Here is a 20,297-nt window from a genome sequence, read left to right as displayed (position 1 = left end):
CCTCTGATCTTCTATTTTTTTAATCCTTCAATGAACTAACACATGAACTCCACCAGTCACAAGTGCCAAGAGAAGAAGCAAAGAAACATAAGAGCCACCAAAGAAAGAGATCTGCAGAAAAAACACTTGACAGATCTCTAAGGTCTGCTATTTGAAAGACGATTAACCTTTTCTTAATCCTGTTTTATTTGATTTTATTGGAAAGAACAAATGATCTGGACCTATTTGGTGACCCAGGAGGGAAAGCAATCCAGCTCCTCATAAAGAGTCCTCATTGTTTTCCTCATATGTGCACCGCTTACCTTGGCTGGCCAGCAGCACTGGGACAGGCACTTAGTGACACCCTGCCAAGACTCCAGCAAGCAGCTAGCAGGAAAACCCTGTCCTTCTTCTAGACTACCATAGATTTTGCGCATGGAGCTGTTTTTTGTTGCAGAGTAGCAGAATCGGACTCCAGAACTCCCAATTAAACAAAAGAATGTCCTCACAACCATAACAAAAGAAGCAGGAAATAAAGTTTTTATATGAAACAGTACTTTGCTGGAGTGTTTATAGCTTGTTACTAAAAGAGTACAGCTAGTGCTGACAGCATAATCACGTTGAGAGTGTCTATAAGCTGAAGAGATGAGGAGCCTCTTGTTCATGGAAAAATAACAGTGAATATATTCCTCCAGTGATTAAGAAAATGTTAAGTCTGCTTAGGTGGGTGCAAGAGACGGCAGTGACAGGACAAGGGAGAATGGCTTCAAGCTGACAGAGGGGAGATTTAGACTAGATATTAGGAAGAAATTTTTACTATGAGAGTGGTGAGGCACTGGCACAGGTTCCCCAGAGAGGCTGTGGCTGCCCCATCCCTGGCAGTGTTCAAGGCCAGGTTGGACGGGGCTTGGAGCAACCTGGTCTAGTGGAAGGTGTCCCTGTCCACGGCAGGGGATTGAAACTGGATGAGCTTTAAGGTCCCTTCCACCCCAAACTAGTCTGTGATTCTATGATTAGGAAGATGCAGGCACAGATATATTGAATATATCTGCCCAGATTGAGATGGCAAAAAGGGACGTTCTGAGGGTTTTGGTTATTTTTTTTAAACCAGCCCCATAAGCCCATCAGCCAGCACTCATCACTGTGCACAACAAACCCTTCCCATTCCCTGTTACTCTGTCTTTCTCCTCCAGGTCAGGTTGAGGACAGTCTTAAATCACATATTGGTTGTCTGAAGTCCACAGTGACCATTTGAATGGAAAAATCCTCCTCTTTTCCAAGTAAAAGCTCCATTCAAATTTCCAGCAGGTATCTAAATAATAACCCAGCATTACCCATGTTTTGAGGGAGTCTTTACTCTCACGGGGTAGGCTACTTGAAACATGCCCCATTAGCAGGAAGGGAGAGTTGTCTTTTATATGAATTTAATATTTTTCAATAGAACTGGCCATGCAGGGCAATGAAAAACCCTAAAGGCATGAAAAACTGCATAGCACTGGTTTGGAAAGTTTATTTAAAAAACAGAACTACATCCTAGGCTGTTGTATGTCAGTGGATACAAAGCTCTTCTTTAAATAACATCCAACTGTGGCTATGCCCTTGGTATGTCCCAAATCTCTGCAGCTTACCGGCTTGTTGTAAGGGAATGAACAGTTTTGGTAGCAGGTATAACTGTATTTGCTGGATGCAGAGGACAGCATGCATTTACCCTACACCAGCAAACACCCAGAATGACTGGCATCAACTTTTCTCCCCAGTTTCTGAGTTTAATGATTTCTCATCTCCTGTTAGAAATGCAGAGCATGCCAGATGGACAAATAGAGCAGACAAGCAAATAACTATCTTTGTGGACAGATGTGCACCCTCTTTCCTCTTCTAACTCTTTGAATGGCAGAATCTTGCAGAATTACCGAGGCAAACAACACCTCTAGGGTCAAGACTGGTGTATTCTGACATGAACTTCATCCAGCCCTTGACTAAGGTAGACCAGAACTACTATCAGTAGAGCTGCAGGGGCAGCAAGGTTAAGGCAGCAGCTTAGACATGGTTCACATCAGTATTCTTTACCAAACAAGGTTTGACTAGCCTATATTTACAAGTTCTCTTTGCCATTCCCAAATGTTTACAGTTGGAGAGTGAAGAACTTGCGTCCTTTTTAAGGTTTTAAGAAACTTTTGGGTTTCTGTTGACATGAAAGGGAGTTTTAAACAAAAGTCCTGCCTCTCAAAGAAGGACTGCTTTGATGCCTTGTGACTCTATCCACCTCTTTTCCAGATGAGCAGTGGGCAGGATGTGATGGGTCTAAGCCCCTTCCTTCCCCTAGAAGGGACAGAATAGCTGGCTGGTTTTGTGAAATCCAGCTATTCCTGGCATGGGACCTGTTTACGATGGAGTAGGGAGGAGTAATCTCAAAGCTTCTCATGTGGGAAAGCTTCAGGTCACAGGATGGTGAGGCCAATCAAAATGAGTAGGTGCTTACTGGAAGAGGAACTGAGAGTTGGCCCTGCACTGGGTTCTTGCTTTAGGAGGAAGGCCAGTGCTGTTTGTGCAATGCTCAAGCTACTCAACTGAATCAGTGGATTTTCTGGCAAAAAACCCCTCTATGCTAGTTAACAAAATAAATAATGCAGTTAAACACCAGCAATTACTTCTCTGAGGTGGTGTCGTGGTTTAAGCTCAGGCCGTAAATTAGAACCACACAGTCTACTTCCCCCCACCCTTTCTTGCCCCCGCTCCTGGAGGGATGGGAAGGAGAATCAAAAGAATGCAACTCCCACGGGTTGAGATAAGAACAGCCCAGTAACTAAGGTATAACACAAATCACTGCTGCTACCACCAATAATAATAATGATAAGAGAAATAACAAGGGAAGAGAATACAACCGCTCACCGACCGGTACCTCACCCCCACCCAGCAGTGATCCAGCCCTTCCAGGGACTCTCAGTTCTACATTCTGGGCATGACGTGCTGTGGTATGGAATACCTCTTTGGCTAGTTTGGGTCAGGTGTCCTGTCCCTGCTTCCTCCCGGCTTCCCCTCCTCCCTGGCAGAGCATGAGACTCACAAAGTCCTTGGTCAGAGTAAACATTCTGACCGGCAACTGAAAACATCCGTTTTATCAGTATTATCCCCAGGCCGAAAGTCAAAAACACAGCGCTGCACCAGCTACTAAGAAGGAGAAAAAGTGACTGCTTCTGCTAAACCAGGACAGGTGGCATGTACCTTCAGCACTACCACAGGCCCTTCTCCATCTCTAGCACAGAAAAAGCACCAGGCAGCTCTCTGCATATATGGAAGACACAATGCACACTCACCTTGAGCTTGTGCTCCTTCCTGTTGACAATGACAGCTGTGATCTGCTGGTCCATGAAGATGAGGATAGTCACCAGCAGTGCAGGGATGGCTGCTGCCAGGTATACCCACCATGGGTTCCCTCCAAAAGGTGGGATAAACCAACCCCTCTCAGGGCTGGTTGGCTTTTAAGGGCAAGGAAAAGAAAGCTTGCATTAGAGTCACAATAGAGGAGTGATGACACCCTAAATATATTTGTACTTCCAGCAATGAGGCTACAGGAAGACACTTGAGGTTCGAGACAATTTCATCCTTCCCATCAACAGCAACAAAAGGTTCAAAGTACAGAGGCAGGATTTAGGAGGTAGATAATCCAACCAAAATGATACTAATAAAAAAATTATGTGAGTAAAATAGTTCCTTCCAGACAGCTGACTGGTCTCCTGTTATTTTATACAAGTCATTTTATACATGGCAGACGGGTAGAAAAGGGAACCTCTTCCAATGGCCACCAAACAAACTGACAATGACCTACCTTGAATTCACTTGGCACAATTAGTTTTGGTGTGTCCACACCTACCAGGGCATCTATTCCACAGAAAATCAAAATGGACAAGATAATGGCAAAGTCACTGATGAGCTTCCGGGCCTGGAACAGAAGTTGATATCGTAACAACAGTAGTTAGTACTATGAAAGACATCCTGCCCCTCCACTCTGCTCTCATGAGACCCCACTTGGAGCACTTTGTGCAGTCCTGGTGTCCTCAACATAAGAAGGACATGGAATTGTTGGAGCAAGTCCAGAGGAGGGCCATGAGGATGACCAGGGGCTGGAGCACCTCCCGTATGAAGACAGGATGATAGAGTTGGGGCTGTTCAGCCTGGAGAAGAGAAGCTGCGAGAAGACCTCATAGCAGCCTTCCAGTATCTGAAGGGGGCCTATAAGGATGCTGGGGATGGACTCTTTATCAGAGACTGAAGCAATAGGAGGAGGGAAAAGAGAGGAAGGGAAGAAATGGTATTTTACACCAGACAACGGAAACTTCCCTCTAGAAGATGGAAAAACCCAGTGGGTTCAAACTTAAAACAGGGGAAGTTCAGGTTAGATACAAGGAAGAAGTTCTTTACTGTGAGATGGTGATCAGGCACTGGAACAGTGTGCCCAAAGAAGTGGTAAATGCTCCATCCCTGGCAGTGTTCAAGGCCAGGTTGGACAGAGCCTTAGGCAACATGGTCTAGTGTGAGGTGTCCCTGCTCATGACAGGGGGTTGGAACTGGATGACCTTAAGGTCCTTTCCAACCCAAACAGATCTATGATTCTATGGTTTAGTTTCTATGTGGTGCTCCAGGCTTGTGTTTGGTGGCAATAAAAGCTCATAGTTTCTTCTTTCCTAGAAACAAAGGTGCACATTGTTGTGCCTGATGCCATTTGCCAAAATGTGCCTTGGTACTTCATTGCATTGTCTGAAAGCCAAATAATTAAGCCTAAATGGAAGAATGAAAACAAGCCTAACGAAAAAGAAAACTGCTTTTCTAAGAAACTCCTACATGAATTCTTCAAGGCAGTCTCACTGATAATTCATCTGACAGTGGCCAACAACCATTGGTATGGAGACCCAGCTCATCTACGTCAGTTCCTGCAGATGCTTTAGGATCACCTTCCAATATTAACAGGTATTGAATATTTGTCTAACATCCTTTTTTAGACATATAAAATACTGTCTCCTGTTTGCCTTCTGACCTCTGTGTCTTTAGGATCCACATATCCATGTTTTTCTACGCAACGTCAGAGACTGCTTCTTTGACATGTGTTGAGCTTCTTGTGTTATCGCAGGATTCCTAAGGTGTGTGGCTTCAACAAAAAATACTGATGTCCTCAGACACCATGATTTTAATATGACTGAATTTGCAATGCAGATTAAAAAAAAAGGGAAAGGGAAGAAATGGTGTTTTACAACAGACAGTGGAAACAGTCACAAACTTCCCTCTAGAAGATGGGAAGACCCAAACTTCCATGACAAATGACATTCTATAGGACTGGCAGAGATCACATTGCTCTCTAAGTTCAATCAATCAACCAACCTAAACAAGACAGGAAAACAAACTGGGCTTCTCAGCTAACTCCTCAACATGCCCTAAGAAAGCAACAGTCCTGAAGTTACTGGAATATTACAACTTAAAGCTGGCACTGGTCACACCCTGAAATTTAACTGGGCAGGACCCACTATGCTTGTCTGTAACTGCATGGTCTTTTCAGAGCTCTTGTTCCTTTCAGGTTTCCTGGGCTCACATGGTTACATACAAATTGAGCTGCATTCCAGCCTGGATGGAATTTGCTTCCTTTTTATTAAAAATAATAGAGGTTCAATCGTAACACAGCAGAACAGTAAACATCCATGCAGGATAAATCCCTGTGTGTCAGAATGCCAAAAATGGTGGGGGGGGAGGAGAGGGGAGAGGGGAAGGTGTCTCAGAGAGAAACATAGCTTTGGTATGCATGGGAACTGCCAGTTTCCACATGTGTCCTGGTGACAAAACAAGTGGATGTCCCTGAGAGGTGCGTGCAAGCTGGTTTAAATCTGAGCAAAATCTTGTTTAAATCCATGCAGAGGTTTTTCAGGTCATCCTGATTTTGCATCTGATCCTCAGAGAAGAAAGGGAATTGCTGCTTTGGGTCCCTATCATAAGGGGTAGATCAGGACTGTAGCTGAGTTCAACAGTTTTGCCTTCATTTCTGAGTATTTTAAACACTATGTGATAACATCAAAGCTTAGCTGCTCTTAGCCAGTGACAAAGCAAAAGTCTTCTTTTGTCCTCCCCAAATACTCCCTGGGGCTATAAGGAGGGAGACTTCTGAGGTAAGGATTAATAACCCCTTTCGGTTGTTTGATTTCTACAGAACAGCCACACAACCCACCTCAGAGTCAGTACGTCCCATTATACTGTGTACCTGACACTGAAAATGGGCAGATGAAAGTATATGTACCTGAAGGACTCTTCTGATTTCTGAAGGCCGATAAGCTGCACCATGATATATCTCAGCTCAGAAGTGCTGTCTTCAGCACATTTAAAATCACTGCCCCATGACACATTAGGGCTCATTTTGGCTCTTCTGCTGCCTTACATGTGTCCTCCAGAGACACTGAATGACAGCTAAGCAATCCCAGACATTCCTTGGTTTTTACCTCAATCCATGCAAACTGGCTTCCCCACAAAGCATTCCTCCCTGTGTGTGTGTGGCAGCAATACCTAAAGGCAGGCTGACATTTGCACTCCGAAACTGTAAAAGAAATAAGACTGCCAGGCTGAGATACTTACAGTGGTTGGAAAATAGCGACTGGTCTTGAATTTCTTCAGGGCCATGGAGCAGGTGTAAGTGCCAAAAAAGAGGATGAAAGACATGAGGGTGATGTCAGGGACATATTCACAGTTGTTGCCCACAAGTTGGCCTCCATATTTCAAGCACTCCTTCATTGTCAGAGATGACCAGTCAATGGTGGTATTGTACTGGAGAGAAAAAGAGAAGGTTTCCATAAAGCTGTGCATGAGCTGCTCACATGAAGACAGGAATGGGAACAGATCATCGGGAAAAATACTTGGAGGAAAAGGGAGGCACGCTGCAGAGGTTAAAAATTGCTGCACAGACAGAATGGATTTAAACTTGGACATAGGATGATATTACCTGGTAAGAGAGGACAGTCTGGGCCTTGGAAGGAAGACAGAGATCTTTTGACCTCTGCTGTGGCTTGCCAGCCATGCTGTGCATTTTCTCCAGTTGGAAACCTCACACAGAAGCTGGAGTGGCCTAAGACCACCTGAACAACACTAAACCTAAACCTGCTCTCTTGGATCAAGACCAGCACTGTTTCCACAGCAGAAAATCTTCCTCCTTGCCCTTTCGATGTTTAGTCCAAGCAAACCTCAAGACTGTGAGACCATCTTACTGCTGACGTCTGACTAAAAGGGGATCTGCAATGTATTTAAGGTATTCTCTAATGTTATGACTGCACACATCAAGAGCTGTTCAAGAGAAGGTGAAGCTGTAGCAAAGCACCATCCTCCACCAAGTACAGAGGTTTTGCTTGCCTGAATGTAGCTTCAGGTGGTAGGCTGTGAATGGGCTGTAAAAATCAAAGGAAGCATTGCTCTTCCACACAGCCGGAGCTCCAAAAATTCCATGTGGTTTACAAACAAGCAGTCAGAAAGATACTGAGGTTGAACTTCCCTCTCTGCTACTCTGGTCCCAGCACATCCAGCCACCTTCCCCTGGGCTTCGAGGCAGCACAGGGCTCTGCCAAGCCACTAAAACCTGCTCAGAGCACCAGCTCACTGCCAAATACAAGTGTTTCCCCTGATTTCAGCAAGAGCTGAGGGTCTCTTCCCCATGGTCTTGCCAAGTAAGCACCTGCATTTCAATTTCCTTTAATTGCTTCCATTCTCATTTGAATATGTCCTTATTCATGATGACCGAGTGTGATGGCCAGCCAGATGTTACAATTTGGATTTCAGCTCTCATTGTGGAACCCAGAGCTGCACAGGACATGTTAGATGATCATCTTCTTGGTGCTTGATGTGAAGGAAAGCCTAAAGAATGGGCTTTTTCCCTCTGTGCCCTGCATAATTCAATCATATCAGTGCAGGAATGAGGATAGAACAAATCTAAAGGCACAAGAGGCCAAGAAAATAAATGCACATAGAGCAGTGAGCTCTATGGGAGAGTGGGACTGCAGCGAACATATATGCTAACAGCAAGAAAAAACTAAACTCTTTTCAGGCACCTACAAAATTCTGTCACTCTAACACTCTGGGGAGTTTTAGAATCACATCATCTCCTTTTCTGTCTGAAAACCCCAATGAAAGAAATCACAGTCCTGGGAACCATGACATCAGAGAGAAAGAGTATTTTAGAATAACTTTACATGAATAAATCCATAGAGGCTTCAAAGGCTGTATCATCCCTGCCCTTGGAAAGGGCACTTACCATGTCAGAAGAGGAAGAGAACAGCTCATCGGCTGACGGCACCGTTGTCTTGTTAAATAACGAGCTATTAACTGCAAGAGAGGACAGAAAGAGGAATACCATGAGTATGGTGCTGAAACAGTGAGGAAGGAAAGCGAAGTCCAGCCACTGAATCATTTGTTAACTCCACCAAACTGCTGGCAATGTCTTTGCTTAAGTGAGTCAAAAGTATTGTTTCAGAGTCATGATCAATCACCAGTCACTTAAAAAACGGAAAGCAAAAGCTAAGTAAAACATAATTCAAACCTAACTGCTGTTTATCTTGGAGTTCATTGTAAAAAAAAATTACAGAAAACCAGACAGTGTAATATTTCATGGTCTTGCAGTATTTTTCTAATGATTTATGGATTAAAATAAATATCGACAGAACACTCCTACAATTATTAATTTAAAATTAATGCACAACCCCAAAGACATCCTGAAGAGCAAAGTGTGTTTCAGAATCCAGCACACACACATTTTTCAAGTTAAAAAAGATAAAGAGTAATCGAAACCAAGAAGATGAAGATCATTTCTGTGAAAAAAGGGGCAGCATTCACTGTGGCAATAAATGTTTTCCTTTTGTCTTCCTGGGATTAGAAATAATTTATTTGAAATTTCATTTAGAAAAGCAATCCTTCCTGAATATAGGCTTGTCAATTACATCCTCATGTGTTATTCAGGTTTTGCAAGGGCTGATGCCAAAACTCTGGAGCCAAATCTTGATGACATAGAGATTAAAACCAACTGTGAAAGGCTTGAACTGGAGTATGAGGGAAGAAGAGTTAGCTTCATCTCTGGCATGACATAGATCCATAAAGTTTTACCTGCACTGACATTGGGAAAAAAGCAAAGAAATCTCATCCCTGCTTCCAACACAACCCGTGACAGCTTCTCAATGCCTACAATACTGCAGCAGCAGCAGGCATCATCTGTACTAGAAGGATACCACTGGGAAGAAAGTTCTGCTACTGCATTACACTTTGTTTCCTAAAACCAGGCAGCCCCTTTTGCTATCAGCATGGATTTTTGCCTGAGCATTTTTATGCCACTTGCATTGTTATTCCATTTCCTGATGCATGAAAGCTTGCAAACTTTCAGGGACGCAATGTTAGCACATAGGATAACTGATGTTCTCAATGCCCTCTTGGTACCTGCTTAGAAAACCTGCTGCTGCCAGACCACTGCTATACAGACACACACATATATTGGTGTATTTCAGACCTGTGAAAAGCCAAACAGTCAGTGTCACGAGGGATGTGCTAGCAGCTATTTAACAGGCCACTTGTTTCTGTGGAAAATTCCTTGCTTCTGTGTATCAGATCCACTGTGGAATGACATGCCACCAAGCAAGGGATGAGAACAGCTAAAGAACCCAGTGATGTGGTTTAAACATTGGTATTTAGATGGCAAGTGGAGACCTTCAGTTTGGCATTGACCATTCCCCATTGTCCTAACTCCAAAAGATAAACCACCCTGCCATTCAGACGGAAGCAGAATTAGATCCAAACCCAAATGCTGGCAGAGAGCCTACTAACATAAGCACATAGCTCCTTGGGAATCAGTTCCCAACACCTTTTGCACGGAGGCAGTGTGCAGTTTCCTGTTTGACAGGTATGCTGAGATAACCTGAAGTTTACTTTGAGCATAAACCAAGTTTCTTACTCACCCCTCATTGTTTGAAGGATCCTAGGAGTGGCTGCAGCTTCCCTAATGGTGTAAGCCAGCCTACTTGTGTTTGTATTTGGGTTGTGTAACCATTTGTTCCTGGTTGTGTGGCCAGATCTATACATATGCTGGCTATACCTGCCTTGCAGCCCACACTCTAGTGATAGGCTGAACTGTTAGATAGACTTTCCCTCCACTCTAGTGAGGATATGCTTGTGCTTTTCCACTCTTACATGCAGCCAGGAGGTGGAAAACCACCCATGTTTGGGTAATGCCCTGAATAAATCCTTCTCCTGCTCTTGCCAAAATGGCATAGCAGATACCAGGGGTGACCTGAGCAATGTGGAAGTGACCTGGCCACCTCCTCTGCCCCTTCACACACTTCTCAGAGGAATACCATTCAGGATTTACAGCCATCGAGACAGGGGTAGAGAGGCAGCTTCTCCACTGGTGAGGATGCTCACAAGAGGAGTCTTGGGAAGGTGGGTTATAATGACATTCCAATTGGCATGTACTTCAGCTCTCAGCTTCAAAATAAGGCTAAGATAGGATATCTGAGCACAACTGATAAAGAAGGATCTACCTGTTTATTATCTGGACTGCAGCACAATAGAAAAAGAAAGCAAATGCAACCTCCTATCTGCAAAGTGGAGAGCTAATTAAACATCGTCTTACCTGGATCTAATGGTTCACAGGCACAAGAGTAATGCGTGATATAGTCCACCTTGAACTCAGAGTTGATGGGGTAATGATCTGCCAGCTTGATCATCTTCTTGAAAGCATCATAAATGAAGATGAAGCTAATAAGGGAGGAGAAACCTTCTTCAGTGAAGCGGGTGAAGTACTTGACCAGGAAGCTGGCGTCAGTGGCGACGAGGATGAGACACAGGAAGGCTGACCAAAGGCCGATCCAGAGGCGAAACTCCAGGTAGTCAAAATCATTGTCTCTGCAACAAGACAGGGGTGGGCAGGAAGGGAAAACGTCAGGGTTAGAGAAATCCATGCAGGATCATGACTTCCCAGCAAGAAGTGGTGAACCACAGCCTTGGGGACCTGTGCTCATTTAGACTCAACAGGAGTGTTCCAAGAGCTAAGCTCTCCCCTTTCAGCCAGCCAACTCCATAAATGTATGTGGTGCAATTTAATAGCCAAGGTGGCAGAAAAGCATGCAGAAGTGGTAAGTCTTCCTTGTGCTTCCACTAATGAATGTTACCAGTGAATTCAACCTCTTCCTAGGCTTCCTAGTAAAAATCCTCCCTTGGCAAACACTCACAGAGCTGCAAAGGCCCCACAACATCCAAGAGCAGCTCAAAGCCGACAGCCTTCCACCAGCCGAAGACAAAACCACAGTTTACGCATCTCCTTCAGAAAAGTAATCTCCTGCCAACCTTCACAGTCAGGAGCCTGTGTTTTCATCTCTCAGGCCCTTGCACTAATCAAAAGAAATCAAAACACCAGCAGGAGGAGATCAAGAAGCACAAAGCAGAAGATAACAAACGCTGGTGCCAGGGGAATGATGGAGAGAAGTGCATCGTTCCTTCCTGGGAAGTGTGTTTGCCCTGGTTTGCTATACCCTGATGGTGCAGAGTCCAAAGGCAGGCTTTCAGGACAGAACAAATTCGAAAATACAACACCAGAGCAGATAAGGCCCTGCCAAGGAGGTTACTGCCTGCTCTGGGTTAGCAACAGGAGGCAGTGGGGCCAGCAGCCCCAGCCCCACGATCTTCCCTGGAAGCCAGAATCAGGGTTGAGTATTCGCATTCAAACCAAGCCCCTGCAAGGCTTTCTCCTTACTGTTGATAAGATACTGGGGAGAGCTGCAGCCTTCTTACACTGACAGACTGACCTGGAAAAGGGGTAAGGAACGAGGAAGAAGCAAAGTGATGATATAGAAAAAGAGAACAGAAAAAAAATCCCAATAATAAAAGCTCCTTGTATCTCTGAAATATCCAGTCAGCGCCAGTAAGAGCAGGAGTGTGGAGACCAAGTGTGGAGAATACAGCTGGCCGAAGCTCAGACGGCATCCTGACTGCACAACACTGAAGAACTTCAAAAGGTTTTAAACTATTTTATTATCTTTTTAACCCTCAAAGTCCTGCAGCACTTCAACGTTCTACATGCACAATACATATTCTACGTACAATCCATCCAGGGATGCCCCATCCCTGGCAGGGTTCCAGACCAGGTTGGACAGGGCTTAGAGCAACCTGGTCCAGTGGAATGGACCATGGCAGGGGACTGGAACTGGGTGAGATTTAAAGTCCCTTCCAACCCAAACCAGTATGAGATTCTATGATAATACAACAGCTAAGTACTTTTGCTGTGACTAATTTTCTTTCTGAGGTCTCGAGGAGAAACTTTCCAGCCTTCTGTGGCTGGAAAGCAGAAGGGCTGGAGTCCTGCTATCCTGGGGAGCCCAGAGCTTTGCATCCCACTGCTTCCAGCTTGAAAACCCAGACTCATTCCACACTGGAAAGCCTCTGCATAGGAGCAGAGCTCACCAATCAGGGTGTGAGCTGAGCCAGGGTGTCCTGGAGCAGCAACCCACCCAAGCAAGAAGGATGCCGGGCTGTGGACACGAGGCTTTTTCAGCTACCTCTCCATGCACACACACACTGACAGAGTCACACTTAAAATGAAACCGTAGATGGGAAATCTTTCTAATTTTGCTCCCAGCAGGGAACAGCATGCTGTGAATATGAACAACCACAAATGCATTATTGAAAAAACACAGTGTTTGATTCCAGCTTCCTTGTGAGAAAGGCTCCCTTGAAAAATCCTGCCAATCTGCTCCAACAGGTTATTAAGACAATAGCTTTTATAGCCACCTCCTCCTCGGGTTAAAAATAACCACCTGCTCTCTCTCAAAACCATAAAAAGTGTTTTTCCATCTTGCTTTTTTCCTCCCATGCGTAGCACCTGGGCTCTGACCTGCCCACCAGATGCAAACAGCTATAGCATGTCTATTTCTGATTTTACTCATTTATTCCAGTTGGGGGAAGAAAAGAAAGATGGCTCCCTCTTGCTCTGCTGTGGAGCTTTCAGTTTCCCTCCCTGGAACAGTCTAATTTCCTAATATCCAATCTCAAACTCCTCTCTGTCAGTTGAAAGCCATTCCTCCTTGTCCTGTTCCTACCTGCCCTTGTCAAAAGCCCCTCTGAAGGTTTCTTGTCGGCCCCTTTAGGCACTGGAAACTGCTCTAAGGTCTTCCTTAAGGCCTTCTCTTCTCCAGGCTGAACAGCCCAGCTCTCTCAGCCTGTCTCTGTAGCAGAGTGCTCCAGCTCTCAGAGCATCTCCATGGCCTCCTCTGGACTCAAGTGAGTTAAGTAACCAAATGAAATCTTCTTAGTCCAAGAGTGTAGGATTGTGCAAGTGGGATCACATGTAAGCGCATCATTAGCCTTAGCAGAAGCTCTGTTCCTCAGAAGGCTTCTCCAACATGTAGGGTATTCACAGGAAAGACATGAGTATACACTCTCAATTATTTCTATTTAACTACCCACAAGATTAAATATAATGAGGAAGGAGATACGACAGCCCAGCACACACCATGTTTCCTGCCTTACTGCAACCTGCAGCCTTGTTCAGCTTAATAATTCAATAGACCTTTTCTAAAAATAACCACCAATGGCCAAAGAGCTGTTCCACATCCCAGGCGACTGCTTTTGAAAGAAAAGCTTAGTAATGCCTCAACTCCAAAAGCTCTTGGTTTTGTGTACTGAAACACTAGTCCTTCACAGCTTGCAATGCAGTAAACCCTCCCTGATGGGGAAAGGGAGGGCTACACATGATTTATGGCATTTTCTGTATAACCTAAAATGACCTCCTTGCAGAACACCACCCAAAGGATCAGTAGTCCTACGTGTAAAATAGTCAATGAGAACACCTAATGAAATGGGCTCTGGGTGTCAGCTATCATCGCTGCACCAACCTTAACATGGTGGGGATGAAGCAAAACCTCTTTATGCTCAGCTCTGGAGTCCTCAGTACAGGAAAGACATGGACCTGTTGGAGAGAGTCCAGAGAAGGACCACAAAAATGATCAGAGGGATGGAGCACCTCTCCTATGAGGAACAGCTGAGAGAGTTGGGCTTGTTCAGCCTGGAGAAAAGCAGACTCCAGGGAGACCTTATTGTGGCCTTTCAGTTCTTAAAAGGGGCCCAAGAGAAAGATGGGGGAAGAATTTTTAGCAAGGCCTGTAGGGATAGGACAAAAGGTGATGGTTTTGAACTGAAGGAGGGGAGATTCAGGCTGGATGTGAGGAAAAAATTCTTTACAATGAGGGTGGTAAAATACTGGCACAGGTTACCCAGAGAGATGGTGGATGAACCATCCCTGGAGACATTTAAGGCCAGGCTGGATGTAGTTCTGGGCAATGTGATCTAGTTGCATATGTCTCTGCTCATTGCAAGGGGATTGGACTAGATGACCTTTAAAGGTCCCTTCCAACACAAACTATTCTATGATTCTATGCTTAAAGTTTATACAGTTGAAAGGGGAAAAAAAAAACAACCAAAAGCATTTAATGCAGCAAAGCTCCACTGAGGACATCTGGGAACAAACAGAGCTGTTTCTATCATAGGTGCTTCTGTTTATGTAAGTAATAGTGATTACTCCAAATAAGTAGTGATTTAAGGACAAATTGTTAGTGAAATCAAAAGTTGGATTTCTTTCTTTGCTCCCATGGGAAATACACCTGCATCAACCAGGGAGCAGCAACCCACTGACTGTAACCGCTGCAAACTTCTCATGGAGGACAGGCCTGGCCAAGTATTTCCAAGAGGCTCTGAGCAGATACACATCACCTGCTGGCAGCACTCGGGGACATGCGTGCCTGTGAAAATCCCTGATGTGATCGCACTGCAAGCTCCACACGGAACAAAGAGATGTTTCATTTCATGCCCTAAATCCCCTCCTTCCCCACCGCGAGCCATCTCATTCCCTAGCTAGTATTTCATTAGTGTGAGACATTCCTCCCCTCCTCCCTTGTACTTACTTGCTGAAATTAAAGAGGAGCCGTTCAAAGACAAGGACAGGTCCTGTGCTGCTCAGAATTGTGAGTGGCTGACCAGCAAAAAGGCAAAATATCGCGCCGGCGACTGCTGTGCCCAGGAAACTCTCCAACACGCCCTACGGTAGACACAGAAGAGAAGTGGGTTCTACTGAATAACCCTTTCTATTAGCTCTGTTGCAAGAAAATGAGTAGTTGTATCAGTGACTCGTGCTGTGCTGCATGATGCTGATACGGCTAAGTCAAAAAGCAGACCATCTTCTGCCCTCTCCCGCAGCTGTGCACTGATGTGTTCATCCCACACAATTCACAGCTACTCATGATAATCAGCAATCTCCTTGGTTACTTCTGAGGTCCAGAGTTTGATAATGCTGTATCATATTTTATATCTGACAAGGAGAGGAGAGTGTTTCTGAAGATCACTTCAAGGATTTGACAACTCCTCGAACATCTCCCACATTTTTCATAGTAAAGATACATGTTGGTAGGGCACTTCCAACAGAGATGTGGCTAGAGGACAGCAATGACATCCTCCAGAAAATCAGAGCATGTTTTTTCCCTTCTCCAGTTGAGCACACATGCTTTCTAAATAAATAAGATGCTCCTCTTTCAAGCAACTGTTTTAATAAGTGAGACACAAATCAAACAAGGCTACTTCATCCAGCAGCCACATGTTGAGACCAAGGATTATCAGATGTCACCAGCAACAAATAAAATCTGTATTTAACAGGCTCTACAACTACCTTTGGCATGTGTAGCAAGACAGCTTCGCCTGAGAAAGATAAAAGAGCATGCTTGATGCATTCTTGCATTTTCATGTCCAACTACAGCTGGCAAGTATCTACTTGTAAAATGCAAAATGTGGATAAAATATAAATGGCAATAAAATAAAATTACTGACTAAGTTTACATCCTACAGAAGTGGCAGAACTCACAGGACCTTACCTTGTTTGTTCTTACTGAAACTAATCCCTTTACACTTGACTGAGCTTTAAAGGACCAACCACAGCATTATCTTCTACTGAGTAAGACGTGCAGCTATGAGCATCACCCTCTCCAGGAACACTCACCCAACAACCAGGGGCAAATTTAAGCACAGGCTCATGTGCTCCATTGTAGCTGTGTCCGAATAAGCAGCCTCATTAACACTGCACATGCTTAGCAACCAGCAATTAACAGTATGTGCAGATCCTTCTTTCCATCTGTGACAAACTGCAGGGTTGGTGCTGCAGTTTGTCTGACTTATCAGTGGTAAGGTGAAGAATTTAAAGTAAGTTTTCTGTCTCTCTTCCTTGGAAAGAGCCAAGTTAGCGTTTACACTGAGGAAAGTATGTTCATAGGATCCCAGACTGGTTTATGTTGGAAGGAACTTAAAGCTCATCCAGTTCCAACCCCTTGCCATGGGCAGGGACACCTTCTACTAGACCAGGTCGCTTCAAGCTCCGTCCAGCCTGGTCTTGAACACTGCCAGGGATGGAGCAGCCAAAGCTCCTCTGGGCAACCTGTGCCAGTGCCTCACCACCCTCACAGGTAAGAGATTCTCCCTAATGTCTAATCTAAATCTCCCATCCGGCAGTTTAAAGCCATTTCCCCTTGTTCCTACAGGCCCTTGTCCAAAACACCTCTCCAGATTTCTTGTTGGCCCCTTTAGGTACTGTAAGCTGCTCTAAGGTCTCCCTTGAGCCTTCTATTGACACTGTCATATGTCAAACCAGTATGTTACTATGTAGAGCAGAAGGGGTTTTTTATCTACTGAATTACTAGCAGAACTTTCTCTAAAGCAATCATGAACTATTTTCCTGGCCACAAGCATCTCAGCATACCAGTGGTCAAGCACTGCTATTGCTGGGTAATTAGAGCAGCAGCATTGACAGCTGTGCAAAGAAACAAATGGTAAGGGAAGTTTAAAAGCTGCCTGGCTGCCCGCTCCTGACACATGCTCAGTCTCTCATCAATCTAGACAAGCTGCTGTACAGCGGACAGGAATCACCTCGCCTTGGTCCTTTCTATTTCTAAGTGTTACTGGTGATCCCATCATGAACAGCCCTGGTTCTTGCAGGGACCAGTGAAGGGAAATCTCACTGTGATGCTCTGCAGCCTTCATACAAGGACACAGGGACAGGGACAGCAGCCTATAAGCCTCTGCCTGCTTCCTTTGGGGGACTTATGAGGATGAGACAAGGAATGGCATTCGCACAGCTGATCCCCTTTGCTCCTCCCGCATTACTCATGGAGAGGGCCCTCACGGCCAGCGCATCTGGAATCTCTTTTCCCTGCATTCTTCCACGTGTCTGTAGCTAAGAATAGTGTCTTTTCTCAGAAACATAAAACTCTGAAGCGAGCTTTGAAAGAAACATTGGCCATGTCAGGCTCTCAGGGGCAGGCAGCGCGGGACAGGCGATTTTTAGAGCCTGACCCAGCAGCAGTCACATAATTGTTTACAAGAAACAAGAAGCATGAACTTTGGTAGCCCCAAAAAATACTGTTTTCTACGAGGACACAGTGCCCAGGGGAAAACTTCCAGGTGCTGCTCCTCAGTTGTAGAAGCTGGAGTAACCCTCGTTTGCATTTCTGAGCACAAAGATTTGGTGCAGCTCATGCTCTGAGATGTCTTAAAGAAAACCACTTTCCCACTGCAGGAATGCACAATGGTTTGAGCAACACATGACATGGACCTGGACTCCGATCCCACTGAGCAGCTCCCTGGAGGAACAACTTGAACTGGTCGCCTTGGGACACTTTGCTCCGGCTCTGATGATACAGAGACATCTGAGCACGAAGAACACACGATTTTGAGCCTCTATTGAAAACCTGCAGTCAAAAAGGTTGCTCAGAGAAGCTGTGGCTGCCCTATCCCTGGCAGTGTTCAAGGCCAGGTTGGATGGGGCATGGAGCAACCTGGTCTAGTGGAAGGTGTCCCTGCCCTTGGTAGTAGGTTGGAACTGGATGAGCTCTAAGCTCCCAACCCAAACCATTCTCTGATTCTCTGATTCTATGGTAAAACCCTTCCAGGCTCCCACAGCAGCCAAGAGACCTGATGCCTCTTCACACAAGGATGTTGAATAGGGTTTCTTGAAAGGAGGTGGCAAAAGAAAAGCCAGTTGTGCCTAAACCCTCGATCCACCAGTGAACTGTTGAGACAAACTGCTGGCACTTCTATCTTAAATCAGTACATAAATAAACACCAGTAAATTCAACTGGTTGTTGTATGTAAGAAGCAAGTAAATGCTGAAGTGCACAAATTAGAAAATCATAGACAACATTTTCCTGCACAGAGGTGTGGCTATGTTATAAACTGAAAGGTGAAATTTGTTTTTTCTAGCAGCTCAGTGATGATTTTCCTGCATTTTGCTCCACTTTTGTGGACTGAAGCTCAATTACAAACTAGCTTTATGCTCTCAGGGCTTCTCTCCAGCTACACCTCCCACTCCCTCCTCCCTGAGCATAAACCCCTGTGAAGCAAGGGACAAAGCCTTGGATGGGATATGGTGCTGGTTCCTCCTGTGGCTCCTGGAGTTTAGGTCATTAATGGCTACGCTGTGTTTATATGTGCTGCAGAGCTTCCCTGTTACCGAAGCGGGGTTCCTAACTGCAGAGCACCACTGGTTTCCCTTTTCAACACACAGAATAAATCACTGAGCTCAAAACAGGCTGTTCCTGCAGCTTGTGTCTTTCTAGAGACTTTTATTTCTCCAAGCAACAGGAAAACTCAGACCAGGTTTTATCTACTGCAGAGAAAACTACAGACCAACCTGTGTTTTCTCTTCCTCCTGTCTTCCCCACTCCTGCTCCATTGGGTTTCCCTCCTGTGCAGCTCACAGTCTCGGGTACACTTTGGTGAAATGAGACTGTCACATTCAACAAATGAATGCCATCATCATAGGGAAATGCAGAACCCTGGATAGGTGCTTCCCTTTTCTACATTTGGGTTAATTAAACCTGTGTAAATTAATAATTCAGTCTTTGTCATTATGAGCTTAATTACTGTTAGGTCGAAGGAGGTGATCCCGCCCCTCTACTCTGCTCTCGTGAGACCTCACTTGGAGTATTGTGTGCACTTCTGGTGTCCTCAACATAAAAAGGATATGGAACTGTTGGAACAAGTCCAGAGGAGGGCCACGAGGATGATCTGGGGACTGGAGCACCTCCTGCATAAAGACAGGCTGAGAAAGTTGGGGCTGTTCAGCCTGGAGAAGAGAAGGCTGCGTGGAGACCTCATAGCGGCCTTCCAGTATCTGAAGGGGGCCTACAAGGATGCTGGAGAGGGACTCTTCCCTAGAGACTGTAGTGATAGGACAAGGGGTAACGGATTCAAACTGAAACAGGGGAAGTTTAGATTGGATATAAGGAAGAAGTTCTTTACTGAGAGGGTGGTGAGGCACTGGAATGGGTTGCCCAGGGAGGTTGTGAATGCTCCATCCTTGGTGGTGTTCAAGGCCAGGTTGGATGAGGCCTTGGGTGACATGGTTTAGTGTGGGGTGTCCCTGCCCATGGCAGGGGGGTTGGAACTAGATGATCTTAAGGTCCTTTCCAACCCTAACTATTCTATGATTCTATGATTCAAGGTGACTGCACTGAACATATTTACGTACAACCTCCTATGTTTTCTTCTACTTCAAAAAGCCAAAGGCACTTCTAGAGCACAATTCTGCTCCAGTCAAACATGAAAGACATACAGCAGTACTAATACAGAATCCCTTTCCTTTAGCCTTTCCTTGACCCATCTTTAAAGCCCCTACTTCTGTCTTCACTACTGATCCAGCCTGACTCTGGATATATAATACGGTTGTCAGGATCTAATCTTCCTGCCCATGGCAGGGGGGTTGGAACTAGATGATCATAAGGTCCTTTCCAACCCTAACTATTCTACGATTATTACAAAATTCATCTATCTAAAGACCTTGCCTTTTTCTCCTGATCTCTTCTCCTCATTTACTCACTTTCCTATGAATCTTAGGATTTCCTTTTCACCAGAGAGACAGAAGTCCAGGGACTGTAAGAGTCACGCAGAGGAGACAGTGCTCTCTCTGTCGATATGGAAAGTCTGAATCAGACTTAGTAATATTAATTGGACTGAAACAGTACAACTGAGACACAAACACAGACAGCAGAGCAGAGCAGAGGAACTTCTCTATATAGAAGGAGCAAGGACCTTCTCTGTCGCCTGGCCATTCTTCAAACACCATTTAAGGTATGATTTTCCAAAGGACAGCCATCCAACAGCAGGGAAAGCAAGCCAGTTTCAGTGGAAACACAGGATACCTCTATTAATTGTATCCAGAATTTAAGCATGGTCAGTGCCACGCACCCCTCTGTAGATAGCAAGAGGCAAATGACAGATCTGTTGCG

General features: G+C 45.0%; 1 protein-coding gene across 1 annotated transcript in view; it reads right to left on the bottom strand.

Moving 5' to 3' along the window:
* SLC4A4 (solute carrier family 4 member 4) overlaps positions 1–20,297 on the bottom strand; it is a gene marked incomplete at its 3' end in the record, with an annotated part of 170,440 nt that overhangs the window by 14,551 nt on the left and 135,592 nt on the right. Inside the window, exons 13-18 of the mRNA XM_080625712.1 lie at positions 14,934–15,067; positions 10,613–10,884; positions 8,252–8,322; positions 6,589–6,774; positions 3,806–3,919; positions 3,294–3,455 (exon numbers count right to left, since the gene is read on the bottom strand). Coding sequence (XP_080481838.1) covers positions 3,294–3,455; positions 3,806–3,919; positions 6,589–6,774; positions 8,252–8,322; positions 10,613–10,884; positions 14,934–15,067 — 939 coding nt within the window. The remainder of the gene's footprint in view (positions 1–3,293; positions 3,456–3,805; positions 3,920–6,588; positions 6,775–8,251; positions 8,323–10,612; positions 10,885–14,933; positions 15,068–20,297) is intronic.

Source organism: Psittacula echo (genome assembly GCF_963264785.1).
Source record: "Psittacula echo genome assembly, chromosome: 1".
Lineage (NCBI taxonomy): Eukaryota > Metazoa > Chordata > Aves > Psittaciformes > Psittacidae > Psittacula > Psittacula echo.
The sequence above is the reverse complement of the archived record's forward strand: the minus strand, read 5'-3'. Positions and strand labels throughout refer to the sequence as shown.